General features: G+C 36.3%; 5 protein-coding genes across 9 annotated transcripts; 2 read left to right on the top strand and 3 right to left on the bottom strand.

Moving 5' to 3' along the window:
* Positions 1–694: 694 nt before the first annotated feature.
* On the top strand, positions 695–1,425 carry LOC102625007 (uncharacterized). The gene has a single exon (XM_006466384.4). It carries the CDS (start codon positions 807–809, stop codon positions 1,314–1,316), a length of 510 nt encoding a protein of 169 aa, XP_006466447.2. The 5' UTR covers positions 695–806; the 3' UTR covers positions 1,317–1,425.
* A 1,881-nt stretch (positions 1,426–3,306) lies between these two features.
* Positions 3,307–7,892, bottom strand: LOC102625292 (telomere repeat-binding factor 2). 2 transcript variants are annotated; one of them, XM_025092185.2, is made up of 7 exons: positions 7,686–7,892; positions 6,879–7,092; positions 6,356–6,657; positions 5,839–5,923; positions 4,987–5,070; positions 4,153–4,480; positions 3,307–3,639 (listed from the first exon to the last, which is right to left on the bottom strand). In XM_025092185.2, the coding sequence occupies exons 2-7, from the start codon at positions 7,026–7,028 to the stop codon at positions 3,515–3,517; spliced, it is 1,074 nt and encodes a 357-aa protein (XP_024947953.1). In that variant the 5' UTR covers positions 7,029–7,092; positions 7,686–7,892; the 3' UTR covers positions 3,307–3,514. The 2 variants fall into 2 exon arrangements, with proteins under 2 accessions (XP_024947953.1, XP_006466449.1); XM_006466386.4 differs by having other exon boundaries at positions 3,387–3,639; positions 4,134–4,480; positions 7,686–7,890.
* Positions 7,893–8,304: 412 nt separating this feature from the next.
* On the top strand, positions 8,305–11,321 carry LOC102625768 (NADH dehydrogenase [ubiquinone] iron-sulfur protein 4, mitochondrial). Of its 3 annotated transcripts, none has more exons than XR_008050717.1 (6): positions 8,305–8,538; positions 9,089–9,177; positions 9,827–9,956; positions 10,084–10,197; positions 10,402–10,507; positions 10,975–11,321. XR_008050717.1 is itself a non-coding variant. In XM_052431623.1 (6 exons), exons 1-6 carry the CDS (start codon positions 8,380–8,382, stop codon positions 11,032–11,034), a joined length of 582 nt encoding a protein of 193 aa, XP_052287583.1. In that variant the 5' UTR covers positions 8,305–8,379; the 3' UTR covers positions 11,035–11,321. The 3 variants fall into 3 exon arrangements, 2 of the variants coding, with proteins under 2 accessions (XP_052287583.1, XP_006466450.2); XM_052431623.1 differs by having other exon boundaries at positions 10,402–10,431; XM_006466387.4 differs by lacking the exon at positions 10,084–10,197 and having other exon boundaries at positions 8,308–8,538; positions 10,402–10,431.
* A 410-nt stretch (positions 11,322–11,731) lies between these two features.
* On the bottom strand, positions 11,732–17,200 carry LOC102626052 (probable amino-acid acetyltransferase NAGS2, chloroplastic). 2 transcript variants are annotated; one of them, XM_015533463.3, is made up of 11 exons: positions 16,564–17,200; positions 16,387–16,474; positions 15,623–15,831; positions 15,293–15,444; positions 14,013–14,436; positions 13,776–13,873; positions 13,415–13,526; positions 13,085–13,244; positions 12,706–12,780; positions 12,500–12,572; positions 11,732–12,193 (listed from the first exon to the last, which is right to left on the bottom strand). In XM_015533463.3, the coding sequence occupies exons 1-11, from the start codon at positions 16,924–16,926 to the stop codon at positions 12,043–12,045; spliced, it is 1,905 nt and encodes a 634-aa protein (XP_015388949.2). In that variant the 5' UTR covers positions 16,927–17,200; the 3' UTR covers positions 11,732–12,042. The 2 variants fall into 2 exon arrangements, with proteins under 2 accessions (XP_015388949.2, XP_006466452.2); XM_006466389.4 differs by lacking the exon at positions 12,706–12,780 and having other exon boundaries at positions 16,564–17,198.
* Positions 15,623–18,992, bottom strand: LOC127898954 (uncharacterized). The gene is made up of 2 exons (XM_052431624.1): positions 17,807–18,992; positions 15,623–15,845 (listed from the first exon to the last, which is right to left on the bottom strand). Exons 1-2 carry the CDS (start codon positions 18,170–18,172, stop codon positions 15,825–15,827), a joined length of 387 nt encoding a protein of 128 aa, XP_052287584.1. The 5' UTR covers positions 18,173–18,992; the 3' UTR covers positions 15,623–15,824.
* Between the last annotated feature and the right edge of the window lie 1,202 nt (positions 18,993–20,194).

Below are 20,194 nucleotides of genomic sequence, written 5' to 3'. Positions count from 1 at the left end.
TGTCAGCTATGCAGAAGCTGAAGCCATTGAATGGGGATTAAAGCTAGCTAAAAGGGCAGCTCTTTCCACTTTGATCATAGAGTCAGATTGCCCAAAAGTGGTTGAGTTAGTAAACAACACAAAGAGCAACAAAACAGGACTATGGTGGATAATTGAAGAGATCTAAAACCAAAAAAGAGAATTTTGTAATGTAATTGTCAATCATATCCCTAGAACATGTAATGTTTGTGCTCATTCCCTAGCAAAATTTGCTGTGGGAGTAAATACGCCTGCTGTCTGGTTAAACCATATTCCAGCAGAGGTGATAAATGTTCTGGTTTAGTGTTGTTTTAAATGAAAAAGTTTACTTTCTTCTAAAAAAAAAAGAAATCAGATTTGAATTTCAAATAAAGAACTCCTGAAGAGTGATTTACAGCCCTTTCAAAAGAGTTCACTTTTCATTTTTAGTTACCTTTTTAAAGGATCTACTCAATTATAGGACCTGTCTACCTTACAGATTCTGTAACATACGCACCCAATGCATGCACCACACCTGTCCTGCATATGGAGAAAAAGCATGCAATTGTTTTTGTTTGGTAGCTAGCTAACCAATCAGGAGCTGGCTAAGTTGGATCTGTATGTTACAGAATCTGTAACTTAGCTAGCTCCCTCAATTATAATAAGAGTAACTTATGGCCCATGAAAAAGAAAAAACCCCGCGGGCCGTAACTTAAAATTCTCACTTTCCTCCTCCTCCTAAATTGAAGTGCCGAATAAGAAACCCAGGTCTCTAAGCTCTCTACCTGTCCCCTTACAAAAAGTAAAAAATGCACTCTGTTACAATAAAATTTCCACGCCTCGGCAGAGTGTTTACGACTCTCAAAGTAACCGAAGCCGTGACCAGTTCTCGGTCTCTCTGCACGGTCACGGAGTCCCGAACCCAGAAACTCGAACGCATATCCGACGAGCTTCTCGACCTCACGAAGCTCGAGCGATATGATTTTGCAACCTTGTTAGGATGTAAACTGGGCCTCGACCGCTTCGGCCCTGTAGTCCCGGCGTTTCCCTCCAGTGGACCGGCGGCTTCCGGATCCACGTCAGCTGAAACGAAGGCGGCGGAGAAGACAGCGTTTGACGTAAAGCTTGAGAAGTACGACCAGGCTGCTAAAATCAAGATTATTAAAGAAGTGAAAACGTTTACTGGTTTGGGACTAAAAGAGTCTAAAGATTTGGTGGAGAAAGCGCCTGCTGTGATAAAGAAAGGAGTTACGAAAGAAGAGGCTGATAAGATTGTTGAAAAGCTCAAAGAGTTGAACGCCATTGTGGTATTGGAATGAATAAAAATTATATTTTTTTGGATCTTCGGTTTAAAAGTTTTGGTTTTTATGTAGAATAATAACTGATGAGGCTTAATGATAAATTGAAAGTTGCTTCTGTTTTTATTTCTGGAAATGGGTTTATGTTGTTGATTTTTTCATGCGTTTGCTTGATAACTCAATCTGGTGTTTGTCTGTCATTAGTATGCTTTCTGAAAATGGGTCATCTGGAGGAGTTTTATTGTGGGATTGATTGCCGCAGTTTGAAATGAATTCATTCTGTTATAGTACGCCCATATCTGAATTAGGCTTCATTTGTGATGTATTTTCTGCCTAATCATCTTTCCATATAGTCTAGATTGATGAGGAATGTGCACTTTGGTAAGAGCAAGTTTGGTCTGATGTAAAATGGGCTTTTGTTATTGGGGTTATCCTTTCAGCTAATAGCAAAATTTTCAGAATTTCTGTGTGTTTCTGAACAATGTGTTCTTTGATTATCTTGTCATGTAGTTTTGGTACGGAGGGATTGCATTTTGAATTCAAGTGTACAGTTAGGTATTCAATAGGATATCATTGTTGCTGCATTGATTGGATTCCAACCAAAAAAAATTAGTGTTGAATTGTTGGTAGTTGAAAGGGTGCCCTCTTATCGCAGATGCATCGGGGATTGATATTAGTCAGTCTATAAAACTGTTTCCACCTGAATAGCCTATCATAAGTGAAGGCGTCTTTCATTTTATGACCTGGAACTAGAAGCTTTTACTTATGTCATTTTAGGGATTATCATGAGAATAACATATCTGTAGCATGGCATGGAAGGACGCTGTATTTAACAATATTGTCTTGTTGTTCTGAGATAGTTGATCTTGCATTTGGGGAAGTGGTTGGCAAAATTTAGGGGTCAGTGAAATTGAGGAATGTGGAAACATTGCATATTAAATACTGTGTTGAATAGCAGAGTTTATTGGACGAGGTGATTGACAGTTGCTTGATTGCAGCTCTTTTGGTTCTTGTGGGCTACAAGCAATTCTTCTTGTTTCTTTCGATGTTTCTAGGTTTTCGTTGGTTACATTATTGATGTTGTGTTATCTAAATTCTTGTTCTTCTATAATTATTATATTGCACTTAAAAAATCTTGGATTTGCGAAAACTTTAGTCCTGGCAAAATCTTGGATGTCATTATCTCAGTTTTGACCAAAGTATAGCGCATAGACACTTTGTTCCATTCAGTCAATCTGTCGTAAATGAATTAAGTTTTGTAAAAGGCAACTGCATGCATGAGCCACCACAAGAAGTTTGTTCAAGAATAAATTTTTTCTGAAACGGCACCCCTTTTTCATCTTAAGCAAAATATTATTCCTCTTTGTTCCAGGAAGATTAAAAGGTTTGCAATAGATTAATATGTTGTCTGCTTTATTTTTTTCAGCTGTTAACTGATATTTGATTACTATGCAAATGATGGTATATGTAGCCCCAGTAACTCTTGCTGACACAAATCAAGATATGCACATCTCTTTTCATTCTCATGCTGCATGCATAATCCCATTATAGGTTCTGGATTATGAAAGATGGCACAAGTTATTCATGCAAAACATTGTTGGAAACTTATTTCTGCTTTTTAGTTCATAGATGCTTCATGTTATTGCTTGTTACAATGCAAGCTCAGAAGTATGAGGTGTTGGAATTTCCCTGCTTGCATTTATAAATTTCTTATAGCTTGTTGGCATGCTGAGATGGAATGTTTGGTGCTAGAACCAATCTTATCTTACAGTTATCATCAACCGCACAAGGAATATAGAGACACATGCAAAAAAACTTGCAGACATCTGGCACTCTATAATATAATTAGATGAACATAGTGCCAACTACCAAATCCTATTAGATGGAACAGATTCGTCACATATTTCTCTTCTTCTTGCATGGAGGAAAAACGAGAGGAGCTGGAGATAAGCCTACTTACTAGTGACCTACAGAGAAGGGGAGAAAGAAAGAAACAGGCGACTTCAACAAATACAGACAATTAACAATTTGCTATTAGATTCTGCTTATGGTCATTGTTCAGTTTTCCCTTGAGGGACTCTTGTCAAAAAGGAAGGGAAAAGAAGATTGTATAGCTAGCCAATAGAATGTTGAATTCTACATCTTTCACTAGTCTGCTTACTTTAAGATCACAAGGCCTGTAATGCTGAAATGGAAACACTTAACACAATCTCGCAATTTCAAGATTTACAACTAGCCCTAAGCATTATTATTGACATAGCAGATGTGGATATTGCTGCATGTTCAAATATGATGCTTGGAAGCAAAAACTCTCTGCAAATCCTTTGTTCAATTTCAAGATCATCTGCACAAGTATGAAAGAGATAAGCCAACACAGGATTAAAATTCGGTAACATGGCATTGTCTACAGGACTAAAATTCAGAAACATGTGACGTTGCCTACCATATGAAAGCTTTACTAAGTGAAAAAAATACAACAAAAGGGAAATCAGATTAGTTTAGAAAGTTAAAATCCCACACCATTTCAAGCGTATGTGTTAAAATCAACCAGCTGATTAGTGTCATTGCCTCGTATTAGCAGCAGTGGTTTCCAAAATTTAATGAAGAAAAAGGATACAGCATTGCTGACTGCAAATAGTTAGTTAATGCTCTATCAAGTGGCAGAGTTTGAATGAACTCTGCCTGCGTTGAGACAGAAGCCCTTCAATCCACCCATTACTAATTACTTGGAGTTTCAGTAGCAGGGTTAGCATCGTCGAGAAAAACCTGTGCATATATATATATATGGCCATTGTATGTTAAAGGGTGCTCTGGAAGAGAACAGCTGAATGACTTTACCAGGTATGAAGTGCCCTACATTTCAATGCCTTGATTGCTGCCTTGGCAAAGACTTGTGCTGCTTCGGCTTCAGCTTCTGCTCTTTCTGCCTCCCTTGCTGCCTCTTCAGCCTCTGCAATTGCAACTTCTGCCTCTGCTATAGCTTGTGCAGCAGCTGCAGCAGCTTCCTGCGCTGTCATACCCCTCATCCTTGAAAGATCAGCATCAACCAGGGACTTAGTAAGAATGTTGATTTCTTTCTTTTGTGCTTTAGGGGAACCTTTTTGCCTTCCTTCCAGTAGTAGCTTGGGAGACCTTTTCGGTACAGAAACTGGTGTGTTTGGTGTAATCCTGTATTTATGCTTGGCCTGTTGATATAAAGATCGTGAAGATTATCGAATATACAATCACAATCATTCCATATGATCATGTTTTGGAGATATTATCTTCCTTCTGTATGAGCTCTTATGCTGATACATACATTTATATCTTATCATGAACATACATCAACATGACAACACCAAGGTTAGAACTTTGTCCGGTCCAAAATAAAAGTCAATAGTAATGTATCTGGAACCTTATGCATACTGGTTTGATCTCCTTATCCTTCATACTAATAATCGTTTACAATTAAACTCAATATTTAGTTTAAATATGCCATCTAAACTTTCAGAACCAATTGCGTGGACCACTTTCATTGAGCTCTGTGGTTAGAGAATTTGTACACAATCCTTCCAATTAAACCACTCATACATTATGGATCTTTAATAAGACTAGGGAAAAACAACATTTACCTACTATAATTTCAACAAAATGCAAGCCATGGATGTGATGGACTTATTAGTTTTCATCCAATACTAGGCTGAGTCATTACCTTGATCAATGTGCCATTTGCCGACAAAAACTTCAGTTTTGTAGCCAGTAACTTTCTAAGGTTTGCAGGTGCCCAGTATTGATCCTACAAATAAATATATACAATGTCAAAAATCAATTGAAAGCATTCAAATGCAAAGTGGCAAATCTATAGGTTGGTAATCCACAAACACAACTATCAAAGTGTTCCAAAGTTTCCTTGCACACTACTCTAAAATCACCCTAGGTTGGTAATCCTAGACTAGGAAATGTTCTAACATAAACATCAATGTAAATGCATGATATTCGGTAAGATTTGATTCAATGAAAATGCATGATATTTGACAAACATAGACTAGGACAGGTTCTGACATAAATTCCAATGAAAATGTGTGATATTTGATAAGATTTGATTGGACTAAGACATTAAGATTTGATTTGACTAAGACATTTATCAGCAGTCTGCTATTGCTATTAAAATGTTCCAGTTTTGAACCATAGCAAGTTGGAATTAGCAACGTGTTAATGAATAAGACAACAACAAAGACCATTTAAATATATTACAGGAACAAAGATTTTTTGTAGGGGGGGGGGGGGGGGGGTGAGTTTTACCTTACAATTTCAAAAGAGGATCTATAATTTGTGTACATTGGCAGTAGTGCAAATCTTTTCCAATATTTCTTTCTTTCTTTTTTCGTTTTGATAGGCAACCAATTTCAGAAAAGTGGTAGCAAGGAGTATATCTTTTGAAGAAGCAAACTGATGAGAAAATCTCCATGATATAAAGCATTACAAGCACTCTGCACTTTAATCAGTTCATTAATTGTATCAGCAAAATAAAAGTTTGTTTATCTTTACACACAAGTGGAAGTACCTCTATGTAACTAGCGATTGAAGCTCTGTCAGAACCATTCGGCTCCTTCAAATTGGAGATAGCCTCTAGTATCAGTTTATCCAATCTACAACACAAAGAGGACGTCCACAGGAAGTGAATAATCATGTATAATTCAATAACAGCATGGCATGGCTAATTGTACAAGAGACTAATGGTCTATAAAAATAAAATTTCAACCATTAGAGAATGCAATTTTGGCTCCTTTTCCACATCCTCTACTAAAATCATTGAGTAGTATCAGACTGATTAAATCATCTTTACATTATTCTTGTTATATGATCAGTGATGCAAACATGTTTAGGAACTCGCACGTTTCCATAATATCAGAGTGAACACAAAAGCTAATCAGATGTTGTCAGAGTAATCATTCACTTTCACATTTTCCAATGAATAGACTTCAATTTAACAACAAGAAATGCTTAATTACATGCCATCCAAATTAATGTCCAATTTCAATGAGAAAAGAACAAATTTATATAATCGCAATGGATGTAACCTTGCAACTGGTTCTTTTGAACCAGAAGCTTGCATTGTCCCACTGGAAATAGCAAGAGGCTTAGCATCTACAACTTCATCATTCTGAGGTGCAGTGCTCAATGCAATGGTGTTATCATCATGTTTAGGTGTCATCTGAGTCCTACCATCCTGTTTAGGGGTCACTGGAGTCCTACCATCATGTTTTGGGATCACCGGAGTCCTACCATCAAGTTTAGGGGTCAGTGAAGTCTTTTTAAGGGCAAGCTTAGCCTTCTGCCGAGATCCCCAAATTGCTGTGACATTTATATTTCTCCATTTATCCTGTCCAGCATAGAAACCACAGAACTTAACACACTATTGAAAGTCATCTAATGTTAGTAATGAAATTAAGCAAGAGACTGTTTTTGATTTATAAGAATGCAATAAGCAAAAGTGCTACTGAAAGAGATAAATTCAAGAACTCTGATCCGAAAAAAGAAACAGATAAAAGTACATTTCCTTTCAGTAAAAATTGGAAATTCCCTCCAAAAATCAATTTGTACCTTGAGATCCACATTTGAACGTGAATGCAAAATGGCACTAAACTCTGGATCTGAAAGAATGGTTCGCCATTTTCCGGTGCCATGCTTACGTACTCCAGCTTTGAGGGCAGCTTCTTCTTCAGCTGTCCACTTTTGCTTTGGAGCACCCATCAACAGATATCCAAAATCCCTCTAATGTAAACCACAGATTTATGCCCACTGTTAATGCATCCACCTGTTTACAGATAAAAACTGAATACTGTTAACTCCATTAAACCCTACATACATTAACTGAATGTAGTAATAAAAGATTGAATCAAACGGAAATAGAATTTTGAATTTACATGTAAAGCTTTAAAGACATTATCGAAAGAAATGTTTAAACATACCCACATGCATTCACATGTTAAAAATAATAACAATCCAATACTTGGCACAAGCAGGAGTCGAGAGTTAAGGATATAACAATGTAAGAGCATCAGCAGCCAATCAATTACAGTTAATCAAATATATTATGACCTCACACAATGGCGCAAATAAGTCGATCAAGTGGTCTAATCACTAAATTATGCAGCTACGAAAGAATTGAGCTTAACATAGCAAAGAAAAGCCCCAAATATTGCTTAAATTTTTACGTCCGCAAGATTAGTGTCCCAAATCAGCGCAAAATGAGCTCAAATTGCAAAATTTCTGCATCCAGTAGATGAATTTTGATTCTTTGGCTATGTATTTCACAACAAGAGGAGCAAATAGCAATGCCAAATCAGCAGAGCTCGTTCACTTCGATAAATAAACCAGATTTAAACATAATCGATGTGAATTTCGTACCAGAATTAAATCAATTCAGCTGGCGAATCAACACGTCGTATCTGTTCACCAAATTGCCGCTGATCAAAGATATTATCGTTGAGTTTGGAAACGATGAGAGAGCTAAGAAGTGAAAATTTACGAGTACTTCGTCAGATGATATCAAAATTTTCAGTGCTTGATCGAAAATGTGAACAACGAGAGTGAAATTAATTATGGGACATTCTTCGCGTCCGTACAAGCAATTTTTGTTCCTTTTCTGAAACACAATTAATCTGGTGCCCCTGTTGTTTCTCCAAATAGCAAAGTAGCCCAGTCTTTTTTAAATAGAATTTCTTTGCCTCCTTTTTATATTAAAATAAATAAAAAAATCACTACTTCTGTACTTCACATTTGAGAATACATGCAAATGCAATTTGATGTGAATGTTTTAAATTTTCATCATCATAAGCTAAGAGAGCTAAAATAAAAATACCATATAAAATTATAAATGGATAATGAATAGTCTCATTAAATGTCGAGAACCATTAGGGGCCTTTACAATATACACTAAACTATTGAGATAAAAATGTAAATGTCAGAAAAACCAGGTATCATCTGTTTGAACATTTTTTTTTTTAATGGATCTGTTTGAACATTTTTATCCTCACTTTGGCGGAGTTAGAAGCTTATTTTACAAGGCACAAAGAGCAGTCGAATAACCTTTTGTTCGAAGATGGCGCAGTCTCTGCAGCGAATATGGAGCCACGGCCGCACTGTGCGAGGCACCGTGTGCCCATTCTCAAGAGCGTTCTCGGCAGATGCGTTGGTTGAGGTCAAGCCGGGCGAGATCGGCATGGTCTCTGGGATCCCCGAAGAGCATCTTCGTAGAAGAGTACCTCTCTCTATGCTTTTCTCTTTTCTTAATTAATTTAGTTTTTGACTTGTTTCAGACGGATCGCATTTTATTTTTTGCGCGATGGTGTGGGAATAATAATTTTTTAGTTAGCGAAATACTTGCATTTTAGATTGAATTGATTAATTAGGGTTTCTAGGTTGATGGAAGACGCAGCTATTGCGATTGCTAACTAGGATTTTGTTTAGGTTTTAATTGTGTGACGTGCTAGATTAATCTGATTATAAACTTTTAAAAATGCAAATTGAAACGAGAGAAATCTCTTGGAATTGAAATCATAGCATTTATGTTCCTTCTTGTAGCTTTAAAATAATTCGCCCTAATGACTTGGAGTAAACCAAATGTTGCAGCCGTTTCCTTGTCTTCATTTTTTTTTTTTTTTTTGGTGTTGGTGGTGGGGGTGACAGGTGGACTTCTGCTGAGTGCACAACTTCCTGTGTTATACAAGGCTTTTATGTTTCTTTAATCAGTTATGTGTGTTTATGATATTCCATCAAAATATTCTTTCATCTGTTGATATGCATGACAGGTGGTGATTTACACACCTGCTAGAACTGCTACTCAACAAGGATCTGGAAAACTTGGAAGGTGGAAAATCAATTTTATGTCAACACAAAAGTAAGTTCTTTCTTCTGAACTTTTTCTTCCACTAGAAGTTCCTATGATGGCCAACTTAGTCGGCCTGCTTTTAGTAGCTTGGTATTCAAGGATAGAATTGAAATGTAGTTCATCACAATCGGACTAGCATCTTCATAACCACTCGATTTCATATCCAAATCTAATTCCATGTTACTAAATGTAGTTTTGTCAAATGTGAATTCATTTTAGTTGAATACTACCTCTTAGTGGAGATATTTTCTCTAGAGGCCTTTTAGTGGAATGCAATATTATAAACGGGATTTTTCCTGAGCTACCAGACTGATCTTTTAAGTAGTGTTATTTACAGAACTTATATACATTTTGCTACATTTGTGCGCCACAGAGTAGTTGAGCTTCGTTGACATATTTCAAAGTATATCTACTCTTCTCAAATTCGTGGAACCAAATATTTTGTGGATGATTCTAGACTTTTCGTTTGGTAGTATCAATTTCATGACTAATAGCTCAATTTTATGAAACTTGTGTGCATTACTATGTTGTTCTAAAACAAACTGCTTGTTTTCACCCCTCATATTTACATTATTATTTTGATTTTGCTTTCACTAAAATTGTTAGTATGTAAGATCACATGGCCAACAGTTTCTCATCACTAAGTAAAATGTTCTAGGTGGGAAAATCCATTGATGGGTTGGACATCCACAGGGGATCCATATGCCAATGTTGGTGATGCAGGATTGAGTTTTGACAGCAAAGAGGCTGCAAGAGAATTTGCTGAGAGACATGGTTGGGAATATGTGGTAAGTGTTTACTAATTATTCAATTTAGAGCAATACTACTGATATTATCATTGTTTTTTTAGGAGTTTACTATGCTTTGATTAGGAGATACTTTGCAATTTAAGTGTTTCTTGCATTACCTATCTAGGCTGCTGGGGATATTTTCAGAACATTTTGTGCCATCACTATTTCCCACACCACTACTCCCCTCACCCCGCACCCAAAAAAAGAAAAAAGAAAAAAAGAAATGTATGAGACGTTGGTAAGACCTAGTGCTTTCCTTTTTTAACATGGTTTTGAGTTACACTGTTGTGTTGTAATAGACTGGTACCATTTCAGTTGTGTGTTTATACTTTTTAATTCTAAGATGAATTATCCGGTCAGTTTCTTTATGCTGAGTATAAAACTTTCTTTTTTCAGTTTCCACCTTATCTATTATTGACAACACTTGTTTTACTCATTTCAGGTGAGGAAGCCCCACAGACCATTGCTGAAGGTTTGACTCATATTTTTCCTTTTGGGGGCACTTTTAGCCTTTTTCATATTGTAGTGTAGCAATCTTTCATACTTTGGTGGGTGTTCCATTCCTTTTCTTTCTTGTTTCTAATTTGTATTTTTTCTTGGGGTGAATTATTGTCCTAAGTGCAGTAAAATTTTATCTCTTTGATAGATTCCCAAATCAAAGATGTCAATTCGAAACTGGGAAATACTGATATAGTGTATTAGAGTGGTAAGACACAGCTGATTGATAGATAGTAGATGGTGAGTCATGCAGAAGAATGATTGTAAATCCTTTTCTTGTACCTAAGATTAAATGCATGGGCCTTCTGTATCATAAACTTAAAAACATGTGGCCATATATGAATGCAGAGTTGAGTAGGTGCACGGCTCTTGCTTGCCTTGCATTGGAGCGTTCCATGCATGTCTAGAATGTGTAAATTGTTCAAAATGCCATTTTAAAATGTGTCCACACATAACATTGAAATATATAACATCGCAGCTCTTACAGAGTGGAAGTGTCTTTCTATTATGGTTGCAGGTGAAGTCATATGCAGACAACTTTAAGTGGAAGGGTCCTCCCAAAACAGATGGAAACTGATTGTGTTGTCTCACCTGCATTGTTACCATAAAACAAGTCATGGGACTGAGGGTTGATTTCTTTTGCTGCACATTCTCTGCAAATGGCAGAATGTAGCTCTTTGTTGAATTTGTTGATTATAATAAAACGGGACATGTGGGTTGTAACCCTTTGCTCCTTTTACGATTTCTACAGAGAAGACACGGAGCATTTGGTGTTCCCCCGAGAGATTTAGGCCTTATTTTATATCGTGGATGAACAGTAACTCTAAAGTATTTGTTAAACAATAGTTGTTATGGTTAATTTTATCTCACTTGTATGATAAAAAAAAAAATTATAATCTCTTTAATACCTTTATCAAAGTTATTATTTAAAAATCATATTTATTATACACTATCAACATTTATTTTATAATTACAATTTTTTTCTATTACAACTGTAGTTCTTGATTCACTGCACCTCAATACTAAGTAAGATCTAATTTGAACTGACTCATTTACCATTCTAACTTTTCCCTTTAGTGCTGCATTAACTTTGTTCACTGCATTTTGCACTTCCCTCTTATCTCCTCGTCCCATCTGCCAACTGATCCTGTTGGAGGGAATACTATTCGAATATGAATTTTCTTAAACTTTGAAGATCATCTTAGGACTTGTTCTTGTAACTCTTAACCTGTTTAAAAACCATTAAGTTGGATTAAGACCAAATACAAAATCAATTACACGGCAATATTTTAATTTTTTCATCATGGAAATCAATTACATGGCAACATTTCAATTTTGCATCATGGCAATGGACTTAAGTTTCCTTAATAAAATTTTACGATGATCAACAATGACATGACTATGAGTACAGATTATCAACTAGAACTGCTAAGTTGAAAAAACTGATACCAAACAGACTCCGGAAAAGGGGTGATAAGTATCAAGATAGCATGGGAAAATCATAACAGCTAGAATTAATCATACAAACTTATAGGGGTGCAGGGGGAACTATTCAAAAGCTTGATGCATGTCGTAGGTGACTGTTTCATCTGAATGCCCTATCAACAATAATTCCACTTGTGTCAGGTAGCAATTTCTTCATATAATACTTAGAATTTCGGGATAGATTGATCCTTTTCCTCCTTTCTTCTGGAATCATTTCAATTGAACATTCTCTGAAGCCACGACTCTTAAACCTGTAACCAAAAGCGTACATTCAGATTCACGAACAAACAAACTAGTCAAATGAATCTCAGAGTAAATGTGAAAGCCATAAATTACAAACCAACTAGTCAAACGAATCTCAGAGCAGATGTGAAAGCCATAAATTAACAAATAATCAATAAACGATGCAGAAAGAAAGTAGTAGCACAGTTAAACACAAATTTCCCCAGTTTGATTTACGTTGCACTCGACTTCACGATTTTATGCTGAAGAATGATTAGATATGAAAACAAATAGCACGCAGATATCATGTGTATTTCAGTATTCAGGTAACAAACCAGTCTGCAGTACGGGTAGTCAGTAGGAAAAGCATGTCCAATCCAAGGGATGCCGCTTTCTTCTCAATATAGTCTGCAATGTTTGATTACAAACCGTGAAATTATAAGCAACAGTTGCTGCAAGCAATATCATAGACTATGCAGACTAATATGAAAAGATTTTGAACTACAATTAAACTTCAGTCTGTAGTACGAATGAGTTCTACCACGTAAGAAAGGGAATCCATTTGTAGATATGTGATCATATCTAGTTTCGGAGAGTAAGGGCCAGATGCATAGGCCTGTGAAAAAATTAAAAATTGAAAAAAAAAATGGGGGCTATATGAAATATATTGGAATTAAAGACAACCAATAGCAGTGGATGCTAACAGGTATAAGATAATAACATTTCCCCATTAAACTTCTTAAATCAATAAAAGTTTCCTTATTCATTTCCTTCAATTTCAATCATATTTGGCGGGCACAGAACCCTACAATACAGGACAAGAAACCATGCTCATATCCAATCAATGGTTATAGGTGTCATAAATCGTTAACTTCAATTGCAGAGCAAGCAATGTTGCATGAAGATAACTAATATCATACCAAGTAATTTGTCACCCTGTCCTTGACCACGGCACTCAGGTGAAACACCAATAGCCGCTACCTCTCCACACTTTTCCTTAAAGAAAGGGAAAAGAGCAGCACAAGCAATGATCTGACCCTCCCGCTCCACAACATAGAATGAATCTAATGCTTTAAGTAGCTATTAACATGAAACAAATGATAAACAAGTTACTTTTCCAAGAAAATAAACGAGACCTAAGTAGAGTTGTATTTCTATTCTTCTCTCTGAATTATGTAAGTGAAAAGATTAGTAAGAATTGATAAAATGATAAGATTTAAACAAAAATCTGAAAGGGCAAGAGCCCTAACCTCTTCATCAGTCCTCCTGACCAATGCGCCAGATTCTACTAGAGGTTGTATGATCTGTTTTATCCCAGATAGATCTGTCACCTTAGCCGTCCGTGTCCCTTCGTAAAGGTCACTAACAAAAACAACCGAACGCCAACATCATTAAATCCGATGAAAAAATGGCTAAAGAAAGTAAAATCAGTTTATGTCAGATAGGAACCAATCAACTTGTACATGTACCCAAATACACGCATCAAGGACACAAGGGACCCACCAACAGAAACTACTACTATTCACACCAAATTCTAAGTGATCGAACCGTATAAATCTAGTTTAATACAGAAGATTGTTTGGAAGACATTTATAGGAAAAAATTGCATACCTTGCCACCATGGTCCCCATTCCATCTCTTTTGAACAGTTCCAATAATAAAACTCCACCAATGGTGCCATCCAACAAATGAACTCTTTGAACACCTCTCTGATACAAGGAAAAAAAATACCATGGGCTGAATGCTAAAGACTAGTATAGAAGCGTTGAAACTTCATATTCAGGAAAAGATCACCAGCAATTTTCAGAGGATGCAAAAACAGGTAACTCGGAAGAAAATAGGACTTACTCTGCAGACAAAGGCTGCAGCAGCTAACTCTGAAAGATAACCATTTAATCGACTTAGCCGCTCCTGTCCTCCAATAGCAAAACCTTGTTCACTAGACCATAATCCATTTCCATTGTCAAAACCAACACCATTGTTAAAGGTCGCAATACGCCGTTCACTGAAAGTTTTTCCATTTTGGGAAGAATAAACACTTCCAATAGAATCACTATGCCCAAAACAAGTGATATCTTCCTCAGCAACAGCTTTCACATAGTTAGCAGCTATCTCACTTTGTTTCACCCGTTGGCGAATTAATGAGTCTGCTTCTTGAAGAGTCAAGAAACGAATAAGGTGTCCACTCTCATCCAGAATTGGACCATCTATAATACAAATAAGCTTGTCTGCTTCAATGGCTAAGGCACAAGCCGTAGCTACTTCATATGTGCTGAAATTTGCAAAAGCACATAAGATTAGTGATTCAAAATCAACATTGACAGATATTCTAATCCAAAACATATATAGAAACATCTTTTACTTTTTCCTTTTCTGTTGGGCACGCTAGGGTAGAGAGTCAAATTGTTGAAGGTCATAAAATTTAGGCATATAATAATGTCAAAATGGTATAACAGCAACACAAAGCTCAAGCAGATCCAGAAAAGAGAACAAAATATATACATAAAGGGATGCAGGTGACACACAACTTTTTTTGACAGCAAGAAATATTTATCTCTGCTGAAAGTTATATTCTTTCCTTTACATGTTATGCTGCGCCCCCCCCCCCCCCCCCCCCCCAAAAAAAAAGGAATAAAAATTTTCAGTCTCTTTGTGTAAACCTGAATCTAAATATTATCAAATAAATACTTTTTCCAAAATCCAGAAAAGATTTTTTTTTCCCCTCTATAATATGTTATGGGAAAAAGGATCCATGTTCTACTAAAGGCAATGAAATGAAACAGAACAGCACAGAGGAAAGTGTCTGTCAGAAGCCATAATGTTTTGCTCTTGCATTAGCAAACTTCAATAATTTTACTCGAGTCATGTGCCACTCTACTAAATAAAGTGTGTCAGAAGCACATATCAGAAGGTCAAACAAGGTGTTAACTACTCAATACACGCAGGGAACCGGGGACCCCGGGGGGGAGGGGGGGTGGGGGAGGTGTTGGGAGGATGGGGACAGTTTTATGGACAAGATTTTAAATAAGCAAGAGATATGTGACTATGTTGTGGAAACCAGTACAAGCTATAGAAAAAATTAAGCTCTATACATTAGATCAGGGCAAATCGGAAACTATATTGCATACTTGCAATTTAAAACTTCTCCAGAGCTGGAATAACCCAGGTTGCTTAATATAACTAAACATCCACCATCAAGTCGCTCGCGCATGCGAGTGACATCTACTTTCTTTACTTCACCTGTTGCTCCATAATCAACACCGTCAACAACTCCTTTTCTCTGGAAAAGAAATTAACAGAAATCACAGTGGCAATGATATTTAAACAAGAACGGAAAAGCACATATAAAACAACCAATTAGACAAATAATTCATCCTCTCGTATAAGTATATATGAAAGCAGGATTGCCCATTAATGCAATCATGCTGAATGTTATATTCGAAATAGCAAGATGTTACCTTGGCTGCAAGGAAGTTGCCACTGGCTACACTAACACCAACTTCATGCCAACGACTACTATCACCGTGTCGACGGATGTTACATATGGGGGGTCCAGGAGACAGTTTTGCTTCTATCATCATACGAATTCCCCCAGCAGCTTCCATTGCAGCGGCTAGAGATTCTGAGTCAGTTATCCTGTATCGACCCAGATACTTAGCCTCATGTCCTGCAATAACATCCCTGAATAAGTTCTTCTAAACTTGTTAATCATGTGTGGTCAAAATGATTTACGAAAAACAATAACTACTAGATAACTTTCTAAAAGTTTAACCAAAAAGCATTAATTCATATCTTCAGCAATGCTAAGTAAACAAAAACTAAGAAAATAAAATTACAAGAAACCAGAAAGAAAATTTTGGAAAATTAAATTTCAGCTGAATATCATCTCCACAACTTGTATTAGAGCGGCAAAGCAATAGTACTCATAGATGCAACAAGTATGCACATCATCAGTACTGGCATGCTAACAATGAAAGAATAGGCACGAACTACCCTCTTTAATGATGCTTAAGGGTCCTTAAGTGACTTGGGAGTGAAAGGCGGCAGCAAGATAATAGAAAATTTTAAGAAGGAAAGAAGGAAAGAAAAACCTTGTACTTTCAATAATGACAATTACACAAAATCCAGTATCATACAATTCAAATAGAAATCTTCTTATGAATAGCTGCAAATGAAAGAAACATAAGAGCAGGCAAAAGTATAAGCTTTGTCTTTCACCTACCCCTCTCAGACAAAAGCTTATCAATTTGGACATGTGTTCCGGGAACAAGAACAAATCTAATCCCCAAATGATGAAGAAACGCAATATCCTGTACCATTACCAACCACGGAATAAAAAACATCATCAAAGAGAGAGGAAATGAAGAATCCCAGAAACATTAAAAGAAGAAAGAATTGCCTTTAAAATAGGGTCCAAGTAAGGGCTTGAAACAATTTCACCAGAAATAATGACGACGAAAGTTCCCCCTCTATGAGCCCACAAGTAAGGCCATGCCTCACGAAACCACTTCACAAACTGCTCGTCTTCAACAGGGTTATAAGTCTCCTCAACATTCCCACCCATTGCTTCGCTGAAAACTTTGCATTTACTTAAATTTCTCTCTTTATTCTTGATTGAATGATGACATAAACCCTTCAGTATTTGGCCTTGAAGTTGGAACCCAAGGTTTTGGGCGGGTTTTAGGGAATTGGACACGCGGGAAGAGAAAAGGAGCTGGGTTTTAGTGGCAGATGCTGACACTGAGTGATGGGTAGTTGCCATGGAAGAGCAAATTGGGCCAAAAAAAGAAGAAGAAGAAGAAGAAGAAGAAGAAGAAATGAGAGAAAGAAAAGGAGGGAAAAACGGCGACAGTCGGAGTCTGTCTTGTAGTTGAAGGGTTGCTTATTATTGGTTTCAGTATCACAGTGGATCGAAGTTCGTTAAACTAAAAGTCTTCAAGACTTCCGCTTTGCCCTAAAAGGTTACACGTCAGGAGACGGGAAAATTTTGTATGCGCACACCAAATCATCCCGCACCGGCGCACGTGCGCCCTTCCGGTCAATTCCTTTTTTATTTTTTTAAACACTACTATACTTATGTTGTTAAGTTACATTAACTTATATTAATCTAAAAAGTATAATTAGTGACTTAAAAATAGTTTAGTTGATTCTACTTTTAAGTCACTAATTATATTTTTTAAGTTGTTGTAAATTACATCATCATGTAACTTAACAAGATCTTTATATTTGTATTTTTTGTAATTAGAAATCAGTAAACATAGTGGCAAAAGACAAGGACATCCCACCAAAATTTATTTTATATATATATATATATATATATATATAAAGTTTTGGTAGTGAAAAAAAAAAAACTTTAATTTTATAGCCGTGGACCTATTTTTGAAATGAAGAGAGAAATTTAGGAAGTGAGAAAAACTGTGGACGTATATTTGTCATTATAATTATTCATTAATTCCCAACCCAACCATATTGTATAAACTACGAACTTCATTTATTATAAGTTAAAAAAGATGGGATTAAATTGAGGAGATAATTCAATAAAATAATAAGATGTATACATATAATAAATGAATCAAAGTAAGTGAGAAGTGTTAATCGCTATATCTTAAAAGAGAAGAGGGGAAAAAAAAAATTAAACAAACCTTGAGTATGGTGTCCAAGCAGGAATCTGCAATAATTTCTGCAGATAAAACGACAACAAAAGTACTGCCTCTGTGCATAAAAATGTAAGGCTGAGCTTCCCGCAAAACCTCCACAAATCGTTCATCTTCCGGCGAAATACCGTAGGATCTCTCTCCTCCACCGGCCGCCGCCCCGGAACCAGCTTTGGCCACCAACTTCGTCCCCTCTTTAGGCTTCGCCGTTAGAGCATGACTGAAGAAGATGTTTCTTTTCTTTTGGTAGCTGTACATGTGGTTGCAGAGATTTGATTTGCCTGTTGCTTGAAAGCAGGTCTGGAGGCAAATCCATGGATGGTTTGCTGTTGCTGATGACTTGGATGTTGCCATGATAGATGCTGCCTAGCTAATGCCTAATGGCTTAACGTAATGTAATGATAAATCGAAACTAAAAGAGAAAAGTTAAATCTGTTAAATATAAATAAACGATGGCGACAGTGGTAGGCAGGCCAGTGACAGGGGGGGCCTGGATGATTCGCAAGTTATCATCTTATATCAGACGCGGCTAAACGGTGGCGGAGCTCAGATACGTGGAATCAAAAATTAATAATGGCGACAAAATGCGTTGACCATTTTTAGACCAATGATTCTCACTTTGATGTAGCACCAATACCAGCCATGGGTCCAGTTGTTCGGAGTCCCTCACTGGGCAGTACATAGATGCTGATAAGTATTCCAAATTCTTTCAATTAAAGGCATAAATATCAAACCCTGAAGCTCAGAAAGATTTTGGAAATACTTGAATGCAATTTAATTATTAGAAAACCAACTAAAATTTTTTGAAAATGCTTTCTAAAATCATATTCGAAAACACTTAATTTATTGAACCCAACCAAGTGTCAGTTTTTTATGAACTTGTATAATTAATAAAATGAGATGAAGAAATATTATTTATTAGACGGTCGAGTTGAAGAATCATAATTGGAAATCAAATCCACCGAATACAATTATGTTACAAGTTGAGAAAATGTAAATTATAGTTTCAGAATGAAAGGGGTCTGTTTCCCGGGAAAGTTCGGATCACCAAATTCACTGCAAAGAGAAACCAAAAAGATTCACTGTTTCATGATATAACGTTTCACAAAATATAAAATAACTAATAATAGCTGGAACCAAATATATTGAAAATATCGGACCCCCATTCTCTCCATTGGCAAACGTATAATTACCTAACCCAAAAACATGGAAAGATTGAAATATTTATCAAGATATATGTAAGTTCCGATCGAAATTAAAGTTGGACAACTATAATTTTTAAGTTATAATATTAAAGTATTTAATAAATAATAATTGATATAATTTAAAATTTTATATTTATATGATAAAAAATATTTTATATTTATATTAATTTTATTAAAATTATTATTTAAAATTATATTTATTATATATTATTAATTTTTATGTAATATAATTTAAAAGTTATAGCATTTTAATACTGATCGGACCATAATCATGCCTCGGCGTCAAAAATTTGCATGCAACAACCAAATAATCGAGTTAAGAAAGAACAAGACAATGTTGGTGGGTCCCACAAATTGACTCGCAAGACTAACCCTGGCCGCTAGTTCTAGATGCCCGCAAAATGTACGATGTTGGATGATATTGTGATCAATCGAATCGTAGAGGATGTTGGTTGATATTGTGATTAATCAAATCAGAGAGTAAAAGAACCCCTTCATTAGATGGGTCTTGCCATACTAGAATATACGTTTCAAGATTCCTTGGCACATGCCACATACACTACTTGGGCTCACTCTGGTTAGATTAGCGTCTTCAGATCAGCAGGCCTCAAGATCCGCTTCAAGTTTCAAAGTCGGTACTGGATCTGAAGAAGTTGGGCGGCATGGGCCATCTTCGGCCTTCAAACATTTGCAATAAATCTGACGCAGCGATGTCATGTCATCTACGACATTCTCTATAAACAACATGTCGTTCCCCCGCACGTGGTTAAGATTTACGCCCGCATTCTTGTAAACTTAACCTTATTCCATTTTAAAGAGCCAAAGCCCAAAGGGTCATCATCGCTGAACCGAAACTCATAAAGAAAATAGACTGAATTTTTTTTTATAAAATTATATATTTGCTGTGGAAGTATTGCAAACAAATAATGGAAGAAATCGAAAAGCATAATGAAGGCTTAGTGCGAGAGAGAGAAGATAATCCAAGGGAATAAATTTTCAGAGAAAGCATAACTCCCTATATTACGAGGCTTGATATTTTTTAAAATACACACACTTGCTCGCTTGTCGCTTCCATCTTCACCTCTATATATGATTAATGGAATTCACTGTCAAACTAGCACAAAGTGAGTGGCACCACAAAGTGAGTGGCACAGTGGAATCCACATTGAAA

This window comes from Citrus sinensis, chromosome 7, assembly GCF_022201045.2.
Source record: "Citrus sinensis cultivar Valencia sweet orange chromosome 7, DVS_A1.0, whole genome shotgun sequence".
Classification (NCBI taxonomy): Eukaryota; Viridiplantae; Streptophyta; class Magnoliopsida; order Sapindales; family Rutaceae; genus Citrus; species Citrus sinensis.
This window is presented reverse-complemented; position numbering and strand designations above follow the sequence as displayed.